The sequence below is a fragment of the Callithrix jacchus genome, chromosome 5 (assembly GCF_049354715.1).
Source record: "Callithrix jacchus isolate 240 chromosome 5, calJac240_pri, whole genome shotgun sequence".
NCBI lineage: Eukaryota > Metazoa > Chordata > Mammalia > Primates > Cebidae > Callithrix > Callithrix jacchus.
Genome location: NC_133506.1, coordinates 116,132,846 through 116,153,678, shown reverse-complemented (window position 1 = coordinate 116,153,678; position 20,833 = coordinate 116,132,846). Strand labels below are relative to the sequence as shown.

Sequence of the window (20,833 nt, the reverse complement as noted above, 5' to 3'; positions counted from 1 at the left end):
ACTGCAGAAAGCCCTGCCCTGCACCCTCCGTTGCTGTCTGCTCCCTCATGGGCCTGGTTTTCACTTGCTCATCCTCTCACACTTGCTCACTCCTGTACACAAAGCATACACAGCACCATGCTCTCACCTAAAGGGTGGCCTCTCTAGCTTGGTGTCTCCGTCTTTAGTCTCTGCAGTACCTAAGCACAGACTCTGCCCTCCCTGCCTCCCAACACCTGGCCTCTAGCCTGGAGAGAATAACTGGGTGGAAACACTACCACACCCACAATCCCAGGATGAAGGGCCACGGGGAGCACTGTGGACCCAGAGAGCTTTGGAAACTCAGAGGGACTGAGCTCAGGCGGGGTTGGGCAGGGGAATGGGAGGAGAATGGGACATTTGAGCACGGCCCGGAGAGTAGGTCGTTGAGCAAGCAGAGAGAAGGGACATCGAGAAAGGCCTGGAAGTGGGGAAATGTGATGCATTTGTGGGGGCTATGGTCACCCCATTTGGTTGGTGTGACAGATGTGGGCAGGGGAGAGGACAGTGAGCCCAGGCAGGTGGGTAGTGGCCAGGTAGAGCCTTGGATGCCAGGCTCAGGATGTCCCTGGGTCCCCCATAAGGGCAGATGGGGATGTGGCCTGGACAGCCAGGGTCCTTGAGTTCCAGAGGTCCCGGTGCACAGGGCTTCCTGGGTAGCATGGCAGGCATCACCAAACAATCAACACATTCATCAAGAGATGGAGTTGGGGTCTGTGACTCATGCCCGTAATCCCAGCACTTTGGGAAGCTGAGACAGGTGGACCCCTCGAGGCCAGGAGTTCGAGACCAGCCTGGCTAACATGGTGAAACCCCATCTCTACTAAAAGTACAAAAATTAGGTGGGCATAGTAGTACATGGCTGTAATCCCAGTTAATTGGGAGGCTGAGGCACAAGAATCACTGAATCCAGGAGGCGGAGGTTGCAGTGAGCTGAGACTGCGCCACTGCACTCCAGCCTGGGCGACAGAGCAAGACTCTGCCTCAAAAAAAAAAAAAAAGAGAGAGAGAAAGAGAGAGAGAGAGATGAATGGGCATCACCCAAATGTGGGTAATTTGCATATGAATAAGCCTTCATTTCTATGCCATCATTCTTATCCTCTCTAAGACGGATTCCCTTTCCACACTGTCCTAAGTGTAGTAGAAGTGCTAATGACGAATTGTTAAAGGCCATAATGAATAGCCATGAATACTCAAGGGCGCCACGGTATTAGTATTGCCGATGGATGCTATCAACGGACTGTCCATCTCTGTGGGGACCTTAGGGAGGAGTGTGGGCTTTTTGTTCCTTTCGGGGTTTAGACCTGAGACAGAGTGAGAGAGCTGTCATCTCAGGGTGAGGGAGGTGACCCGGGTGAGAGAGGTGACCGGCTGTCATCTTGGGGTGAGAGGTGACCCGCTGTCGTCTCTCTGTCCCCCTGGCTCCGGGTGCCTGGTTCTCTCTGGATTTCTGACGTCTTAGATTCTCTTTCCCCCACCAACCACACTCGCTGTCCTCCTTATCTGAGATGAGGGAGCTGAGCGGTTGCCTTCCCTCTGAGCCTCAGGTTCTCAGGCAGGTGGGGAGGAGCAGGCAGAAGGTGAGGGGGAAGAGAAGGGAGGAAGAAGAGGGAGGAAGAGGAAACATGAATTTAAGGATAAAAAAAGGAAAAGCTTCAAAAGCAGTGGGCGGGAGGCAGAGGCATAACGGCGCCCGCCGCAGGCCACCCCAGCCCAGGGGTGTCATGTTCTGGGGGTTCAGGAGGTCGTGGTGAGCAGGGCCAGGCCACCCCTTCCCAAGAGCACGCTGCGAGCACCTTCCCCACAGCACTCCCAGGCTTGTCTCCCTCATCCCCCAGGGCAGGACAGTGAGCAGGGAGCATCCCTTCCTCGGGTCCCAAACCCTGGCCAGGCTCAGTAGACCCCTCTCCTGTTGCACTGCTCCTTCGGCTGGAGCTCAGAGTGGGTGAGGAGGGAGCAGAGGCCATGTCAGTCCAGGGAGGGGCCCTCAGGTCCTCTTCATGGGGTCTACTCCCCTCCCCCTCCCAGCATCCATGAGCCTCCCACTGCGACCAGCTGCAGGGTGTCCGGAGCAGTGGAGAGTGGATTGGCTTGAGCGGGAGTGGGCATGAGGTTTGGACTACCCCAGCTGTGAAGGGTGTGTGTGTTGCACACGTGGGTTGCCTATATGGTATTGCAGGGGAGAAGAGGATTTGGAAAACGTGCAAGGAGAATTACAAGAGATAGAAAATAAAAGAGGAGCCGGGCGGGGTGGCTCACGCCTGTAATCCCAGCAATTTGGGAGGCCAAGGCGGGTGGATCACAAGGTCAGGAGATCGAGACCATCCTGGCTAACACAATGAAGCCCCGTCCCTATTAAAAAAACAGAAAACAGAAAAAGAGGAAAGAAAAGGTTTGAGGCATTAGAAGGGTGAGAGAAAGGGGAGGAGGTTCTGGAGGAATCTAGAAGAGAATCAGGGAGGGAAAGGGCAGAATGGAAGCTAGCCCACCACCCCAAAGCCCCTCCCCATATCTCCCCCTCCCCCAACTCCAAAGAAGGAAATTAGGAGGCCACTGCCAGTGGTGTTGGGTCATTTCCACATGCTTTATTCCAGCAATCAAAATAATTAAAAACATCTCAAATTATTATACACATACAAAATAGGTACAGAGTCTTTTGCTTCCTCCCACCCCTGGGGGAAAAACTGCTTTGTGCTTTGGGAAATTGTCTCTGAAACCCGGGGAGAGAGGACGCAGGACAGACTAGGAGAGAGCCGGGACTGCCGCTGTGGGAGGAGAGGGTTTCAGAGAAGAGAGGTCGGACAGCAGAGGCCTGAGAAGCCAGAGGCGGTGGAGAGGTTGGAAAGTAAGCGTGGCTGGGTTGCAGCCGCACGCCTCTCCTCCCGTGTTAAATAGCACCTTTAGAAAATTCACAAGTCCCCATCCACAAAAAAAAAAAAAAAAGAAAAATATCACGGAATAAAAATAGACTTTGAACAAAAAGGAACATTTGCTGGCCTGGGGGGGCATCTAAATGTCTATAGCACCAGTGATTCCCTCCCCACCCTACCCCATCACATCGATGTAGCACCTTTGGTATAAAACGGGGAGCCGCTTCCACCCTGCCCCCATCCCCGCCCCCAGGCAGTTGCCCCGGTGACACATAAAGACAAGAACGAGGTAGTCTTTCAGCAACACAGTTACACAAGGAACAGAACAGTCTCTCCCGCCCGGCCCTGGGCACGAGGGATTGACGCGCTTTCCCCGAATCCGATGTTTCCGCTTTGTCGTAGCCCTTCCTGACTCTCCTCCGGACCCAGTGAGGGGCTGGTGGCTCCCCGGGCACGACCCCCTCAAAAACGAAGGGGAGATGTTGCTAGGGCCATGGGAGTGCCAGATGGGAAGGCTTCTTAGGCAGTCTGAGAACCCCAGGTCCCCCCAGGGTTTGGGGGTGCCGGGCAGGCAGGAGCGGGCTGAGGGTGGGGCCACTGGGGTGTTTCAGCATTGTCTTTGGTTGCTGGGCAGACAATGCCTTGTTTCCTGTGTCTTCTGGGGAGACAGACTTGGGAAGGAGTGGAGGGGAGGCCCCAAGGCGGGGTGGAGAAAAGAGCAGAAAGGGCAGCATTGGGGTCTCATGAGCCCAACGGGCAGAAAAGGACTTACCCCCGCATGGGTCTTCAAGCAAGTGGACCAAGCTTCCTTTTTTAAAAAGTTATTTATTTATTCTTTTTTTTTTTTTTTGGTAAGGTTGAATGCACTTTTGGTTTCTGGTCACGTTCGGTTGGTCAAAGATAAAAACTAAGTTTGAGAGATGAATGCAAAGGAAAAAATATTTTTCAAAGTCCATGTGAAACTGTCTCCCATTTTTTGGCTTTTGAGGGGGTTCAGTTTGGGTTGCTTGTCTGTTTCCAGGTTGGGGGGAGAGTTGACTGGGTGGGAGGGAGCCAGGTTGGGATGGAGGGAGTTTACAGGAAGCAGGCAGGGCCAACGTCGAAGCCGAATTCCTGGTCTGGGGCGCCAATGTCCAAGGGGGCCACATCGATGATGGGCAGGCGGGAGGTCTTGGTGGTTTTGTATTCGATCACTGTCTTGCCCCAGGCTCCAGTGTGACTCTGGGGTGGGGCAGAGACAACCGGAGGGGCATTACCACGTGGGAGTGATGGAGAGAGGCCACCACAGCCTGCCCAAAGGGCCCAAGCCCAGAGAGGTGGGGCCCTGCCTGGGGATTCCAGGGACTCACCGTGCAGCCATCGACGGTGACGCTGTAGGTGAAGCGGCTGTTGCCCTCGGCGCGGATCTCGATCTCGTTGGAGCCCTGGAGGAGCAGAGCCTTCTTGAGGTTGCCAGTCTGCTGGTCCATGTAGGCCACGCTGTTCTTGCAGTGGTAGGTGATGTTCTGGGAGGCTTCGGTGGACATCAGGCGCAGGAAGGTCAGCTGGATGGCCACATCGGCAGGGTCGGAGCCCTCACCACCATACTCGAACTGCAGGGGAGGGGAGAGAGGGAGGAATGAGCAGCTGTGCAGGCACCTCTAGTCCTGCCTGTCCTCCCTGTCTGGGGTCCTCAGAGAGCTGCCCAATGCACCTTCTATCAAGAGGGGCTACCACCTGCCCAGAGGCAGCCTGTGTCTGAACTACTATCAGGGACCCGGGACCCCTACCTCCCAGCCCAGCTCTGTCCATCGCCCTTAGCAGATACCTACTCCAGCACTTCATGTCCCTTCTGAGCACCAGGCTAGCCCCTCTCCTGACACTGGCTCTGAGGTCCAGCTCACGCACCTGGAATCCGTCGGTCATGCTCTCGCCAAACCACACGTGCCTCTTGTCCTTGGGGTTCTTGCTGATGTACCAGTTCTTCTGGGCCACGTTGGGCTGAGTGGGGTACACGCAGGTCTCTCCAGTCTCCATGTTGCAGAAGACCTTGATGGCATCCAGGTTGCAGCCTTGGTTGGGGTCAATCCAGTACTCTCCTGTGGTCGGGCAGGGCAAGGTGGGATCAGGGAAGGGGGCAGCCAGCACCATACGGCAGGGGGTACGCATGGGCATGGGGACCCTGGCACGGCAGGAGTAGGAGGGAGGGGGAGGTTAGGGCAGGCCCTCACCGCTCTTCCAGTCAGAGTGGCACATCTTGAGGTCGCGGCAGGTGCGGGCGGGGTTTTTGCGGCTGCCCTCAGGGCTCCGGATGTTCTCGATCTGCTGGCTCAGGCTCTTGAGGGTGGTGTCCACCTCGAGGTCACGGTCACGAACCACATTGGCATCATCAGCCCGGTAGTAGCGGCCACCATCGTGAGCCTTCTCTTGAGGTGGCTGGGGCAGGAAGCTGAAGTCGAAACCACCGCTGGGAGGACCAGGGGGACCAGGAGGGCCAGGAGGGCCGGGGGGACCCTGCACAGAGAGGGAGGAGAGTGGGGATCACTGGCATCTGAGTGCTTTGAGGGCTGGAGGGCCATGGGCAGAGGGGATGAGGGGCTACGTACAACAGGACCAGCATCACCAGTGCGACCGCGAGGACCAGGGGGCCCGATGGGGCCTGGGAGACCGTTGAGTCCATCTTTGCCAGGAGCACCAGCAGAGCCAGGGGGACCCTGGAGTGGGAGGACAGGTTTGAGAAAGGCTGCCAGAAGCCCCAACAACCCCAGCTCTGGAGGAGAAGCTCACCACCCTCCCTGCGGGCTCTGGCTCCATGGCCTCAAAACAGCCAGCCTCGGCCTCTTTCCCTAAGACATGCCATAGCTCCTTCCAGCAGCTGAGCCAGGGGAGGATGGATTGGGGAGCAGAGAGGCCAAAGCTAGACCAGATTGTTTCTTCAGGATTCTTCTTCCCTTTGCCCATTCTCTGTCCCTCAGCCCTTTTCCAGAGAGGCAAAGGGTGCCTGGGTCCCTGGCAAAGGGCCCTGAGTGAGCCTGGGCTTGGGGATCAGGAAGCGGAGAGAGAAGGCATGACTTACTCGGGGACCAGCAGGACCAGAGGCTCCAGAGGGACCTTGTTCACCAGGAGAGCCCTGAAGGACAGATACCAAGGCAATTCAGGCCCAGTGTGGGCCAAATGTAGCCCGAGGGCCTGGCTGGAGAGATGTGGGCAGCGTGGGCAACCCCAGCCCCTTCGTTATTCTGGAAATCTAACCCCAGGGTGTTCGTGGGCTGAGAGCTCTCCCATCATCCCTCTCTGTGCATCCCTCACCCTCTCAGAAGCTACTCGGAGATGCCCGTCAATCTTCAGATCCCAGTTCCCACTAGGGAGGGGTCAGAATGACTATCCAGAGGGAGAAACGGAGACAAAGCTCCCCCTCCTATCACACAGCACAGCATGAAGGCTGGGGAGGGACTGAGCATACTCACGGGAGGGCCAGGGGGACCCTGGAGGCCAGAGAAGCCACGGTGACCCTTTATGCCTCTGTCACCCTGTTCACCAGTCTCGCCCTTGTCACCACGGGGGCCTTGGGGTCCCTAGAAGAGAGAAAAGGACAAACCGTCAGGTGGAAGTTCCATTGGCATTGAGTGGGGCACTGTCTGCATCTGTAGGGTTCTGAAGGCATGGGGGACACATCAGGGTACTTACAGCGGGGCCACGGGAGCCAACAGGGCCGATAGGACCGGCGGGACCAGCAGGACCCTGGGGAGAGAAGGAGAGCATGAGATCCCGGCCGGGCAGGCTGAGGCTGGGGCTGCGGGATGAGGCCTCCCTGCTGCTGGCTCTCTCTCCTCAGCTCCTTCCCACTGTGGCCATCTCTCCTGACCCCAGGGAAACCTCCCGGCTGCAATCTTCACGGAAGCTGGGGCCAACCCACAGGAGAGGGGACTTGGGGCTGAGCTTTAGGTCAGTTTTTGCATTAAGTCCTGTCTGGGAGAGGGGACTTGGGGCTGACCTTTAGCTCAGTTTTTGAATTAAGTCCTGTCTGGGAGAGGGGACTTGGGGCTGACCTTTAGCTCAGTTTTTGAATTAAGTCCTGTCTGGGAGAGGGGACTTGGGGCTGACCTTTAGCTCAGGTTTTGAATTAAGTCCTGTCTGGGAGAGGGGACTTGGGGCTGAGCTTTAGGTCAGTTTTCGAATTAAGTCCCTGATATCGTGCAGGATCTCCTTTCCCCGCTGCCTGAGTGAAGTCTGACACCCATCCCTCTAAGGAGGCCTGGAGAGTCTCTGGCTTGACCAGATGCAGGGAGCTGGAGCCCAGCTACTTACAGTCTCACCACGATCACCACTCTTGCCAGCAGGGCCAACGGGGCCAGGGGCACCAGGAGCACCAGGAGCACCAGGGGGTCCAGCGGGGCCAGTCTCACCACGGTCACCCTGGTGGGGGAAGCAGAGGAGTATGGGTCAGCCCCAGCTGAAGGGCCAGGATGGGGTGGGGAAGCAGCAGGCAAGGCTGAGGCCATGGAGTGCTGCCCTCTAACCTTGGGGCCAGGAGAACCATCTCGTCCAGGGGAACCTTCAGCGCCAGGAGCTCCCTGCAGAGAGAGAGAGAAGTGAGAGTCAACCGGGGAAGAGGGCTCTGGCAAGGCCACAGTGGCCATGCTGCGGGTACTGGCACGGAGGCTAGGGACTGCTCACCTCACGTCCAGATTCACCAGGGGGTCCGGCCAATCCAGGTGGGCCCATGGGACCAGGGGGACCACGTTCACCACTTGTTCCAGAGGGACCTTGTTTGCCAGGTTCACCCTAAGGGAGAAGAAAGAGTCAGGCCAGAGGTAGGGTCTGGGAGGACTCTTGAGTCCCTTGAGGTCATCTCTACCAAATCTGTCCTCCTTGGCTCCATCCCCCTCCAAGTCCTGTGACAGTTTTTCATCCCAAGGTGAAGGGGCACTTACAGAGGGGCCAGGAAGACCAGGGAAGCCTCTTTCTCCTCTCTGACCAGGCAGGCCGACCACACCACGCTGTCCAGCAATACCTTGAGGTCCGGGAGTACCAGGAGCACCCTGTGGGAGGCAAATGGGGGTCAGGTGCCAGACAGAGGTACAGGGACCCTCCCCAGCTCTGGATACCACCAGAGCTGCAGAGATCTGAGCTGGCACTTACAGCAGGTCCATCAGCACCAGGGGATCCTTTCTCTCCGGCAGGGCCAGGGGGGCCAGGGGGGCCAACTTCACCAGGACGTCCAGCAGGGCCAGTCTCACCACGGGGACCTTTGCCGCCTTCTTTGCCAGCAGGACCAGGAGGGCCAGGGGGTCCAGCATTTCCCTGCATGGGGATAGGAGGGGCTCTCAGGCTCTAGGTGGCTCTGGTGCATCACTGAGTTCTCAGCTGGGCCCACCATCCTTTTGGCAGCCTGTGCCCACCACCCCCAACCTAGAGCAGTGGGCTCCACTGCAGAGACTTACGGAAGGGCCAGGAGGACCGACTCGGCCAGCAGCACCAGGGAAACCAGTAGCACCCTGGCAGGAGAGAACACAGGAATGGTCAGAGGGAGAACAGCCAACTCACCTGACCCAGCTGTCTTCACCTGCCAGCGCTGCCCGAGGCAAGGGGAGAGACTCAGCAGAGAGGCAATACTCACAGGGGGACCAGCGCTGCCGCGAGCACCTTTGGGTCCAGGAGCACCAACGTTACCCTGTAGAAGAGCACAGAGGCATCAAGCCTAGGCCCGTCCTGGGTCCCAGCCCACCAGCATCACGGGCACAGAGGGTGAGCGACTCACAATGGGGCCAGGGGGGCCAGCGGGTCCGGCAGGGCCAGGGGGACCAGCATCGCCTTTAGCACCAGCATCTCCAGGTTCGCCTTTAGCACCAGGTTGGCCATCAGCACCCTGGGGGAGGAAGCAGGATAGTGAGTGGAGGGAAGGAGGCTGGAGTTTCCACTGGTTGGGGGAGGAGCAGTAACGGAGGCAGGAAGATGCTTAGGTGGGAAATGATCCCCTCTCCACCCTTCTCCCCCAAGGAGAGCTGACGCCTTTGGCCTCATTCAGTCCCAGGTCTCAGTCAGTGATGAAAAATGAGGAGGGTGTTGGTACTCACGGGGGGGCCAGCGAAGCCAGCAGGGCCAGGGGGACCAGGCTCACCACGGTCTCCCTAGAAGAAAAGGAGGAGAATGGGAGGGATGCACTGACATGGGGGAAGGTGGGGATGGGGCGAGGGGAGAGGCACAGACAGGGCCAGGGGTGCTGTGTGAAGGCGGGGAAGGGCCAAGTATGGGGTCTTAAAAGGTCTTCTATACTTACAGGGGCGCCACGAGCTCCAGTGGGACCAGCAGGGCCGCTGGGACCGGTTTCACCCTGAGAGCAAGGGACAAGAGGCTCAGGGTCAGGGGCCTCCCCTGAATACTCCTGGCAGATGACCCCAGGAAAGCCTCCCCTCCCTCTGGTCCCTCCAGCCTCCCGGGTTGCCAGCTCAGCTTGGCAGAACCTGCTCTCTTCACCCCACCCAAGCGCATGGAACCATGCCCAGGCCTGCTGGGAAGGCTATGTGTTAGGGCAGAAGGAGGGGAGGCGGCCACCTCACCTTGTCACCAGGGGCACCAGCAGGGCCAGGAGGACCAATGGGGCCAGTTAGACCACGGACGCCATCTTTGCCAGGAGAGCCATCAGCACCTTTGGGACCAGCATCACCCTACAGACACGGATAAGCTTGAGGTTTCCAGCATGGGGTGAGGAGGTGACCTGTAGTGTTTGGCTTGTGTCTGGGTTTCCTGAGGGGCCTTCTGCAGCTCTGCTCTGCCTCCCTCTGGGCCAAGGACTCAAAGATCCTTTCAGGAAAAAGGGTTGCTGCCTGGAGACTCAGGTGGAAGTGAGGTTAAGAGGCCCCTGACTTGTGTATTGGGATGAATCCAGGAGCCTCCATCAAGGAGATGCCCCCACCTCTTATCACCATGGTAACTCATGGGGAGAGACGGGCCTGGACCACAAGGAGAGGATTCATCAGCAGAGTCCAGAGGGGAAGAGGGGAGGATTAGGGAGAAGAGTGGCAGATACCAGGGAGAAGGAGAGACGATGAAGGATCAAAGCAGGCAGAGATGGGAGTGACATAGGGCTTGGGGGAGGGGGAAGGTTGAACTTGAACTTACTCTGTCACCCTTAGGCCCTGGAAGGCCAGCTGCACCACGTTCACCAGGCATTCCCTGAAGGCCAGGGGCACCCTGGCTACCGGGGGCTCCAGGAGCACCAGCATCACCCTATGTGACAACCAGGAAGACTGGAGTGAGACCTCGGGTCCCAAGAGTGGGTCACAGCCCTCAGCCCCACTTGGCATCTCCCAGGCTTGGTTCCAAGGCCAGACAGGAACCAAGATGAAAAGATGAAAGGACAGACTCATAGCGCCAACTTTAGGCTGTGTGTGCGCCCCTAAAGACTCTGGTCTTGTCCCTGCCTCCCACACCCTATCTCCATGGCTCTGGTCATAGCCAGTCATCCCCTGCGGTGGGGTGGGTGAGACCTGGCCCGGGGGCTGCTGGCCAGAGCCCCTTCCATGCCTCCCTCACCTTAGCACCATCGTTGCCGGGAGCACCATTGGCCCCACGGGGACCAGCAGGACCAGGGGGACCTTGCACACCACGCTCGCCAGGGAAGCCTCTCTCGCCCTAGAAGGGAAGGTAGGGCGTGTGACGGCTGCTCTGGAGACAGGGCCAAGTACAAGCCACCTGACAGATGCAGCAAGAGAGGCCTACTTACTCTTGCTCCAGAGGGGCCGGGGGCACCAAGGTCTCCAGGAACACCCTGAGGGGGAGGGAGGGAGGAACAGACAGTGAGCAAAACCTACCTGGGGCCACTCTGCTGGAAACCACTCTCCCTCCTCCTGGGGGCTGGCTGTGATTAGAACCCCTGTTCAGCACTGAACTGGGATGATCCCAAACAGTCCCTCTTCCCCCTGGGGATGTGTCAAAGGCCTCGCCTTCCCCAAACTGTGGGCCAAGATTTAGCAATGGAAGGGTTGAGGGAAAGCCACAGAGTATTGCAGCAGCTCTTATAAGAAGCTGCCCAGACTAGCAATCATGCAGCCCTCCACTTGCCTCTGTGCCGCTTCCTTCCTGGTAGGAAGTTCTTTCTGGCTTCTAACCTCAATCCTTCTAGCTGATGGTTGTCTGATTAGCTAAGAACAGGGGCCTGTCCCTTTGAATTCCCTGCATCTCCCACCCCTCTGGCCGACTGCTCCCTCTTACCTGTTCACCAGGTTTGCCTGCTTCACCAGGAGGACCAGCGGGTCCAGGGAGACCCTGTAGGAGGGAAATGGGGGAAGGAGGGAGGGAAGGTTTAGAATCTGGAAGAGACCAAAGAGGTGTTTCCCACCCCTACCTCCCAGCACCCTGACAGCCACAAGGCCTCACCTGGAATCCGGGGGACCCAGCAGGACCTTGTTCACCTCTCTCACCAGCGGGACCCTGCACAGAGAGAATGCTGTGGTCATGGGGAAGCCAAGGAGACGAGGGGCCAAGGGCATCTCCCCTTTCCTGCTCCCCTTATCTCCCCATCAGGGACACTCACAGCAGGGCCAGGGGGTCCCTGAGCTCCAGCCTCTCCATCTTTGCCAGCAGGACCCTGCGGGGAGAGAGTGAAGGGGAACTCAGGCTTGGGAGGCCCTGAGCAACAGGGGACGAGGGGCAGGTGGGCAGGGCCTGGGGTCCTGGACGCAGCTGACCCCACTGGGGGCCTCTGATGCATCGTGAGGACCGTGGCCTCTAGCACCCTCTCTGCAGGGAGGAAAAAGTGCCAGGGCAGGGACAGGAAGGGTGTCGGGATGGAAAGGAGATACTTACAACAGCGCCAGGGGGTCCAGGAACACCTCGCTCTCCAGCCTTGCCGGGCTCTCCCTGTGGAAAAGGGGAGTTAGGGTTGAGGAGCTGCAGTAAGAAGCCAGGGCCTGCGGGGTCCTCCCATTTACTCTGAGTGGGACTTTCTAAGGGACTTGCTTTTCAAAACACTCTCCTGTTTGGCCCCCAGGGAATGCCCCTGCAGGCGATCCTTGCTGGGCCCCTCTGAGCCCACTCCTCCCAAGATGCCCTTCCAGGCTCCTCCTACTCCCCCCCCTTCTCCCTATGCGCCGCCCACTGTGGCCCGCACCACAAAGGCCTTTTATCTCCTCTGCTATCTCCTTTTGAACTTTGAAGAACCCACCAAGACTGGGGGTGTCACACCAAGGCCTGTCCTGTCCCCATGTGTGTGGGGTGGAGGGCCACAAACAACACCTATTTCCAGGGACAGAGCAGTGGTCCTGGAGCCTGGAGGAGTCTCTTATTTTAGAGATAGGGAGACAGAGGTCCTGAAAGCGACGGTGAGTGGTCACACGGCAGATCAGCGGCGGAGCTGAGCCCAGAGTCCAGGACTCTGCGTCCCTGTGTGGCCATCGCTGGCTCTTCATCGACCCTCACTGAATACTCACAGCAGCACCTTTAGGTCCAGGAAATCCCATCACACCAGCCTGACCACGGGCACCAGGAGGGCCTGGGGGTCCGGGGCGACCATCTTGACCAGCGGGACCCTAGGGATGGGAGGCGTGAAAGCAGCGGTGAGGATGAGGGGAGGCAGACAGGAGAGTGGGAGGGGACTCGGGGGAGTGATACTTACAGGGGGGCCAGTTTTGCCATCAGGACCGGGGCTGCCAGGGCTTCCAGTCAGACCCTAGGGAGGTGGAAAGTTATGAGTGAGATTGTGGGAGAAGCATGATGGAGCAGAGGGAGGACTCCAGAGGGCAGACCCCTGGGCTGGCTCCAGGACGCCTCATCCCAGACCCCACACGGGATGGTCGGCCTGGCCAAGCCTGGCTGAAGGGCTGGGACCTCACCTTGGCACCAGGCAGGCCAGCTTCACCGGGACGACCAGCTTCACCAGGAGATCCTTTGGGGCCAGCAGGGCCGGGAGAACCACGTTCACCAGCGGGACCCTGGTTGGGGGAAGTCACAAGGAACAGTTAGAGTCTCAGGTTTGTGGCTTTTTGCCACGGGCCAGCAGAGGAAGAAGCTGTCCAGGAAGTGGTGAAGTCAGACCCCCTGGCCTCAAGGAGAGGTTACCTTGGGACCAGCAACACCATCGGCGCCAGGGAAACCACGGCTACCAGGTCCACCCTGCGGGAGGAGAGGAGGCCAGTGAGCTCGGAGACACACAAGCACCAGCCAGGCACTGGGGGTGGAGCGGGAGAGGGCAGGCAGGGGCACTCACGCGTTCGCCAGGGGGTCCGGGCAGGCCAGTGGGTCCGGGTTCACCTCGGGCTCCTCGCTTTCCTTCCTCTCCAGCAGGGCCAGGGGGTCCTTGAACACCAACAGGGCCCTGGAGAGGGCCAAGAGAAGGGGACAGCTTGTGGTGAGGGGCCATCCTGTGCCAGCTTCAGAGCCGGCTGAGGCTGGGCCTGCAGCATCAGGGGTTCCTGGGGGTGGGGCAGGGGCTCCCCCAGAATACTAGGGGCTCCTCTTTCTTTCTGGATCTCCCTCAAGGCCTCCCAGGGCAGGGTGGGCTGGGCTGCAAGAAGGATAGCAGGGGGACTTACGGGTTCTCCTTTGGCACCAGTGTCTCCTTTGCTGCCGGGAGCACCAGGTTCACCCTGCAAGCGAGGAGAGGAGGGTGAGCTGAGAGTTGGGGCACTCAGTTGGCCTGCATCTTCCTGCTCCCCAGATGAGAGCCGCACTGGAGCCAGTGCATGGGGCGGGCAGAAGGGAGAGGTTGGTACTCACACTGTTACCCTTGGGACCGGGAGGGCCGCTGGGGCCCTGGGGTCCAGAGGGGCCTCGGGCACCAGGGAAGCCAGGAGCACCAGCAATACCAGGAGCACCCTGTGGGAAGCAGACAGACAGGTGAGCTCAGGAGCAGAGGGCATGGGGCAGGCAGGCTGCAGGCAGCAAGGATGGGACGGAAGCTGGCAGGATACTTACATTGGCACCTTTAGCACCAGGCTGTCCGTCAGCACCAGGGTTTCCCTGTGGCAGAGAGAAAAGAGTGTGGGTGACGGGCAAGGATTCTGAGGTTAGAAAGTGCCACAAGGGATGCTGAGGCAGGGACACTTACAGCAGGGCCAGCAGCACCAGCAGGGCCAGGGGGGCCAGGCTCACCACGCACACCCTGGGGACCTTCAGAGCCTCGGGGCCCTTGGGGACCAGCTTCACCCTGGATCAGAAGAAAGGACATATCAGAAGCCATCCTGGGAGACCCAACCTTGCCTCTCTGGATGGCAGGAGGAAGGGGAGACAGGGACAGGAGAGCATGATCAGGACTCTAAGATCAGAGATGGGGACCCCAAGAAAAAGCTTTCCCTGCTCTCTTGCTACTCTGGGTCCCTTTTGTTTGGAGAACAAGGAGACGTGAATCCCTTGGCCCATGAGGGTCATGCTCAGAGGAGAGTGGGGTCTCACCTTAGCACCAACAGCACCAGGGAAGCCAGCAGGACCAGCGGGGCCAGTGGGACCCTGTAAATGAAATGGGAATGTTAGCAAGAAGGAAGATGGCAGCTCCAAGTCATACCTTGGGACAGAAGTCCTGGGGTTCAGACCAACATAATCCCCCCACCAGTGTCAGTCCTAAGAGCAGACACTGAGACCCTCCCCACTCCCAGGCCCTGAGGCCCCCGGGCCACACTCACAGGGGGGCCGGCAGCACCAGTAGCACCATCATTTCCACGAGCACCCTGTAGGAGAGAAGGGAAGCCCTGTTGAATCTGCTGAGCCCTGGCCAGTCCCTAGAGCTCAGGGGAGCCCCTTTCAGAGCCCAGGGGTCCCCCAGTGGGCCAGGAGTACTTACAGCAGGGCCAGGGGGTCCAGGGCGACCTCTCTCACCAGGCAGACCACGGGGGCCCTGACAACCAAACCAAGAGCAGTCAGATGAGATGGGAGGCAGCCTTGTCCCCCAGGCCTCCATTTCACCCCCGCCTCCTGCCCCGTCCCTGCCCTCTGGAACTGGGCACACTCACCATCTGACCAGGAGCTCCATTTTCACCAGGGCTGCCAGGCTCACCCTGTAGAACAGATAATGAGTGAGAAATTCGTTCATGGTGGGACTCAGGGGATGTGAAGGACCATGGCGTTCAGACAGCCTCTTACCTTGGGACCAGCAGGACCAGCATCTCCCTTGGCACCATCCAAACCACTGAAGCCCTAAAGCAGGAGAGAGGTAGAAGGTCAGGACCTGTGGAGGGGCGGACCATCTTGATACCCACCCAGACCTGAAAAAGAGCCTTGGGAGGGAGGTCACCACCAACATCCCCCTGTTTCTGAGCTAGACTAAACCCCAACTGGCTCAAGATCTCACCCAATCCTTTAACTGGGACTGCTTCCCATGGAGGGAGGTGCCTTTGGATGTCCACTCTCTGGCCCTTGGGACTTCTGTGGCTGCCACCCACCATGATGCACCCAGGACCTTTCGGGGAAGGGGCTGGGATTGGACGGCGGGATGCTAGGGACTGGGGAGCTTCAATGACTCAAAGGGAACTCACTCTGTGTCCCTTCATTCCAGGGAGGCCAGCTGTTCCAGGCAATCCTCGAGCACCCTGGAGAGAAATAAAGAAGATGAGAAAGGGCCATTAGAATACACCACCATGGAGCCAGCTCCTAAATAACGCCCAAGTGCAGTAAAGCCCAGTCCCCTGTTTACCTGAGGCCCAGGAGGCCCACGCTCACCAGGACGACCAGGTTTTCCAGCTTCCCCCTGAGCAGGAGAGAAAAGACTATCACGCCCCTGCCTCCCCACCACCGCCCAGGGGCTGGAAAAGTGAGGAAGGTCTCAGTCTTCTTTGGACTGTTGCAGGTCAGGTTTGGGGGCCCAGAATCTTATATTTGAATCTACAGCTCAGTGTAAATCTACAACAAAACCTTTATTTGGTGAAATCTGAGTGCCTCTAAAGGAATTTCTGTCTAATTCTGTCACGGCATTTTAATCTCACCATCTGTACACCAATTTCCCTGGAGGGATGGGGTCGGGGATTGCTCTAAGGTGGCTGGGGTGAGGAGAACAGTCACCTTGTCAGGGACCTGGGGGAATCGTCTCACTAAGGGGAAGGGTTATCGTTCAAGGGCAGTCCGTGCGTTGGAAAGGACTTGCCCTCCTTCCGCTGAGTGCCTCCCAAAGGTGGTGGAGTGGAAATGACAGGACCCAACCCGTGGAGGCCACAGGGTCAGATGGTATCTTCTTGCTGGGGATACTTACATCATCTCCGTTCTTTCCAGGGGGACCGGGGGGACCTCGGGGACCCATGGGACCCTAGAAAAGATAGAAGAGGTGGTTAGAATAAGGATAAGAAAAAAAGGGGAAGGCTGGGATTGGAGGGAAGAGGTGAGGAAGACCCCAGGCCTGGGGGTTCTTTGATAGGAGAATCTGTGTGTTTGTAGAGAAAATGTGTATCTGTATAGAAAGTACTTACTGAAGCTCCAGGCTCGCCAGGCTCACCAGGGGGACCTTGGAAGCCTTGGGGACCCTTGAGAAGAAGGAAAAAAAGATGGGGTTAGAAGGCAGGTCCCTGCCAACTTTCTCCAATCTTACCAAGAGATCTCTGAGCGTCTCCCCTGCCCTCATCCCAGTCTTCCCTCCAAAAGACCAAAGCCCAAAGAGGCATATGAAGACCTCCTGGATACTTACAGGTGAACCAGGGGGGCCAGGGAGACCACGAGGACCAGAGGGACCCTATAGAAGGAGGAAAAAGGGGGGGGGCATGGTGATCCCTCTGCAGGAAAGCACATGGGTGGAGTCATTCATGCCTGCTGGGACCACCCAGCCTTCCTGCATCCTCTCTGGACTCTGAGGTCCCAAAGGTGATCTTGACCTCCCAAGCTGCCTTTGCCAGCCACCTACACCCGCCTCCTCTGGATACCCATTGTCCCTTCTGTAATCCCTGCTCCCCCTGCTGGCTCACCATAGGGCCAGGCACGGAAATTCCTCCTGTTGATTTCTCATCATAGCCATAAGACAGCTGGGGAGCAAAGTTCTAGAACAAACAAGAGAAGTCAGGGTCAGGACAGTGAATTGAAGGGCAGGAGATGGCACTGAGGATGGAAGAAACTGACATCATGCGCTTCCTGATGTGACATGCTGAGAAGAATAACATTGCTTGGGAGATAGTCCTTCCAAAAATGCATCCCGAGGCCTAATCTAACCAGACAATCCCAAATGGAGAAAAACCGTCTGCCAAACAACTGGATTCTTCAAAACTTCAAATGCCATGAAAGACAAAGTCTGAGGAACGTCCCACATGTGTGGAAACTAGAGACACGGTGGGGTGTGGGGGGCGGAACCTGTAAAGGACATTATTGGGACATTGGTGAACTTTGAACGTGAACTGCACATTAGAGAATGAATTTAATCATTGTGCTATGCTCAGTAAAGAGAATGCTCTTGTTTTTAGGAAAAGCATACCCAAGTCTTTAGGAGCAAAGGAGCCTGATAGTAGCAACTTACTCAAACAGTTCAGGAAAAAAAAAAAAAACACGATTACATAAACAGAGACTAATAAAGTACATGTCACAAACTGTGAAGGGTATGTGAGAGTTTTCTGGAGGATTCCTGCAACTTTTCTGTAAGTTTGAAATTATTTCAAAGTATAAAATTATGTCATCTGCCAAAACCCAAAAACTAAACGGGAGAGTGGACACACAAGGCCTCTCCACTTACTCCTCCGAGGCCAGGCGGTCCGGGAGGTCCGGGGGGTCCGGGGGGTCCGGGAAGTCCAGGCTGTCCGGGGATGCCATCTCGGCCAGGGGGGCCTGCGGGTCCCTGCAGGGGGAGAGGGCGGGTCCGGGGTGAGCGCGGGTCCGGGAGCCACGCCCACCTGCAGCTCCCGGCAGCCCAGAGAGCTCACGCTTACCCTTGGGCCTCGGGGGCCAGTGTCTCCCTTGGGGCCCTGTGGAATTAGGGGAGAAGAAACAAGAGGCCAGGTTAGAGAAGGGAGGACCGTGAGGAGTCACGGGCGTCGGAGGAGCAAAAGTCTAGGGCGGGAGATTACCTCGACGCCGGTGGTTTCTCGGTCGGTGGTGGCCTCTAGCGGGAGAAGAGACGCGTGTTAGAGCCAGGGTTTGCTAAGGCCGTTCCCGGCGGCCGGGTCACCAGCAGGCAAGGCCAGCGAGCGCCGACCTCCCCCAGCCCCAGCCCCAGCCCCAGCCCCAGCCCCAGCCCCAGGCCCCGGGCGCGGCCGCACCTGAGCCGTCGGGGCAGACGGGACAGCACTCGCCCTCGGGGATTTCGGCACCGGGGCAGTTCTTGGTCTCATCACAGATCACGTCATCACACAACACCTTGCCGTTGTCGCAGACGCAGATCCGGCAGGGCTCGGGTTTCCACACGTCTCGGTCATGGTACCTGAGGCCGTTCTGTACGCAGGTGATTGGTGGGACTGGGACAGGCGGGGGAAGAGGGGCGTTGTCATGAGGCTGGGACCCCCATATCGGGCTCGAAGACCCCCACTTTAACCACCTTTCCCCCGGATCTAAGAGGCACACTTGGGCTTTTCACTTCCTGCCCCTCCCCCCGGTTCCTCTTTCCTCAAATCCTTAAAAGCTCGCCTGCTCCTCATCAGCGCCGGTGACAGCGCCGAGGCGCCTGGCCAGGGAGGCTGTAACTCTTTCCAGTTCTCAGGAATTTAAACAAAGCTTTAGGCCGCGGTGGCTTCCAACTCCAACCTCAGCCCACTGGCGCTGAAGCCAAGTGAAATAAAAACCACAGGGTGAGGGGGAAGGGGATGGGGAGAAGGAGGGGCCCGTCGCTAGGGCAGGCTCGTGGGGAGTGGCCTGCGTGGTGGGCACGGGAGGGGGGCGCAGGAGGAGAGGAGGGAGGTCCAGCCCTCATCCCGCCCCCATTCCCTGGGCAGGTGAGTGGCGGGGGCGGGGCTCGGAGAATGGGAGCGGCTGATTGAAGTCCCCCCCAAGACTTGACTTGTACCTCAAAATTAGGAGACACCCTAACCTCCAGCACCTAGACATCTTAAAAGCCCACTCTCGCGGCCATCCTCAGTTCCCCAAAGCCAGCGAGTGCCTCCGGGTCACTTTTTAGCCAAAGAACCAAAAAGTCCGCGAATAGTCCAGAAGTTAGCTAACCACTCCCACCGCGCTAGCGGCTCCCCAGACGGCCACTAGGTGTCGGGCAACGCTAAGCTATGGGGCTGGGGCGGGGCCAACCTCGCCGGCCGGGCCACCTCTTTAAGAGGCTGGGGCTGCCCCATCCTCGGCTTTACTTTCTAGATCTAGAGGTGGGGTCCGCACCCAGCAAAAACCCAAGTCTTCCCGCTGCGGCTTCTGCCCCAAGAAGCGCTGGACAGGGAGGTGCAGTGAGCAGCATCGGTCAGCAGGGGGAGCAATGACCCCACCCCGCCAAGTCCACGCCAAAGTTTCACATCCTCCATCCGCCCACGCCCCGCGCCCCCTCCTCCGCGGCCCAGCACCCCCGCGGCCCCAGCAACAGTCTGGCCCACAGAGAGGGCAATCTTTCCTTATGAATCATCCCACAGCCTTCCCAATCGCTTCTACACCTTGGGCTTCAAATCCCCTGCTCGGCGCCCCCATCCCATCTTCGACGTGCTTCCCCCACTCTGCACTCAGATCCCCACTTTCCCAGTTGCGCGCTCGGGATTCTCTCCTGCACCAACTCATGCCACGCTCCACCCTCACCTCCCACTCCTGGGGCGCGCTCACCCCCAACCTTCCCAGGGTGAGCTCCCTCTTCTCTCAGGGCGCCCAGCAAGAGCCCTTATCATCTCCCTTCCATTCCCGTCTTCGGAACATCCACGTCTCCGTTTAAGCCGCGGCGCCCGGGACCAAGCGCAAGGCACGATATAGAGGAGTATCCCTGCACTCCCAAAAGTTTGGGACTTACTGTCTTCGTCTTGGCCCTCGACTTGGCCTTCCTCTTGGCCGTGCGTCAGGAGGGCGGCGGCCGCTAAGAGGAGCAGGAGCCGGAGGTCCACAAAGCTGAACATGTCTAGACCCTAGACATGTAGACTCTTTGCGGCTGGGGAGGGGGTTAGCGTCCGCTCATGCGTGGCCTCACACTCCGCGTGCCTCCTGCTCCGACCCCGAGGAGAAACTCCCGTCTGCTCAGACGACTGGCCCGGGCCCCTTTTTATACTATCCAGATCCAGAGCAGGGAGGAACCCTGCCCTTCGGATAGGGGGAGCCGGCCACCCGTTCCCCAGCCAATCAGAGCTGCCTGGCCCGGCCCCCAATTTGGGTGTTGGAATGGAGAGGGGGAGGAGGAGGGAAGGGAGTCCACCCCACATCTCCCCCCTTCGCAGCTCTGCCTCCCCAGCCCCCCAGCCTAGCCTGGGCCAGAGGTGCTGTCGCAGGGATGCGCTGAGTCCTCAGAACCGTGTGGGCTGCGTGGGTAGGGGTGCCCCTCTGCTCTCTTCCTGGGACCTTCAATCTAGAGGAAGTGGAACTGGGGAGCGGGTGGGGAGGCTTCCAAAGTTGGAAGGGTTGGGGGTGTTGGGGAGGGGTTCTTCTTGGCTGTGCCCCACTTGCCCTCTGACTTTTCTGGCAAGAGCTAAGGGAGGGGCATAAAGAGGCCAGCTGAGGACCTCTCCAAAACAGGGGAATTAAAAAGATGTACCTGTTCGGGGGTGTCTTCTGGTGTGGCTAGGGTATGGATCTTAGGAATATTTGGGGAACAATTTAGAGATTCCTTTCTAGACATGAAGAATCAGATATCTGAGAGAGCGGTACAGGTGAGGGAGTTTTAATTTTGAGGATGTCGATTCTGCTGTGCTCCAAGACAGAATCAAATGCCTTCCTCCAAACCCTAGGCATGATTGAGATGGGGTGGGGAGGCCGAGGTGCAGGATGAGAAACATGACTAGGTGGTCTCTCCAGAAGGAAGCTTTGCCACTGGGCAATGGCGCAGCCAGGAAGGGGTGGGGGATTGCTAGGGACAGAGAGGTGGGGATTGGGGCTTGCAATCCCCTAAAAATTCATTCCTCAAACTCTTCCACCCCAGAGTTGGGAAGTATTTTTATTGG

The 20,833-nt window shown here is 58.4% G+C and overlaps 1 protein-coding gene across 1 annotated transcript; it reads right to left on the bottom strand.

The window, feature by feature from the left end:
• Positions 1 to 3,697: 3,697 nt before the first annotated feature.
• On the bottom strand, positions 3,698 to 19,916 carry COL1A1 (collagen type I alpha 1 chain). The gene is made up of 51 exons (XM_035301256.3): positions 19,696 to 19,916; positions 18,026 to 18,220; positions 17,834 to 17,868; positions 17,696 to 17,731; positions 17,503 to 17,604; positions 16,748 to 16,819; positions 16,474 to 16,518; positions 16,259 to 16,312; positions 16,045 to 16,098; positions 15,493 to 15,546; positions 15,335 to 15,388; positions 14,943 to 14,996; positions 14,813 to 14,857; positions 14,644 to 14,697; positions 14,486 to 14,530; positions 14,259 to 14,312; positions 13,915 to 14,013; positions 13,782 to 13,826; positions 13,584 to 13,682; positions 13,400 to 13,453; positions 13,075 to 13,182; positions 12,927 to 12,980; positions 12,701 to 12,799; positions 12,484 to 12,537; positions 12,299 to 12,397; positions 11,676 to 11,729; positions 11,404 to 11,457; positions 11,247 to 11,300; positions 11,082 to 11,135; positions 10,594 to 10,638; positions 10,404 to 10,502; positions 9,990 to 10,097; positions 9,428 to 9,535; positions 9,148 to 9,201; positions 8,945 to 8,998; positions 8,629 to 8,736; positions 8,488 to 8,541; positions 8,312 to 8,365; positions 8,010 to 8,171; positions 7,802 to 7,909; positions 7,545 to 7,652; positions 7,388 to 7,441; positions 7,176 to 7,283; positions 6,555 to 6,608; positions 6,335 to 6,442; positions 5,944 to 5,997; positions 5,474 to 5,581; positions 5,099 to 5,381; positions 4,776 to 4,966; positions 4,238 to 4,480; positions 3,698 to 4,109 (listed from the first exon to the last, which is right to left on the bottom strand). Exons 1-51 carry the CDS (start codon positions 19,796 to 19,798, stop codon positions 3,963 to 3,965), a joined length of 4,395 nt encoding a protein of 1,464 aa, XP_035157147.1. The 5' UTR covers positions 19,799 to 19,916; the 3' UTR covers positions 3,698 to 3,962.
• Positions 19,917 to 20,833: the final 917 nt, after the last annotated feature.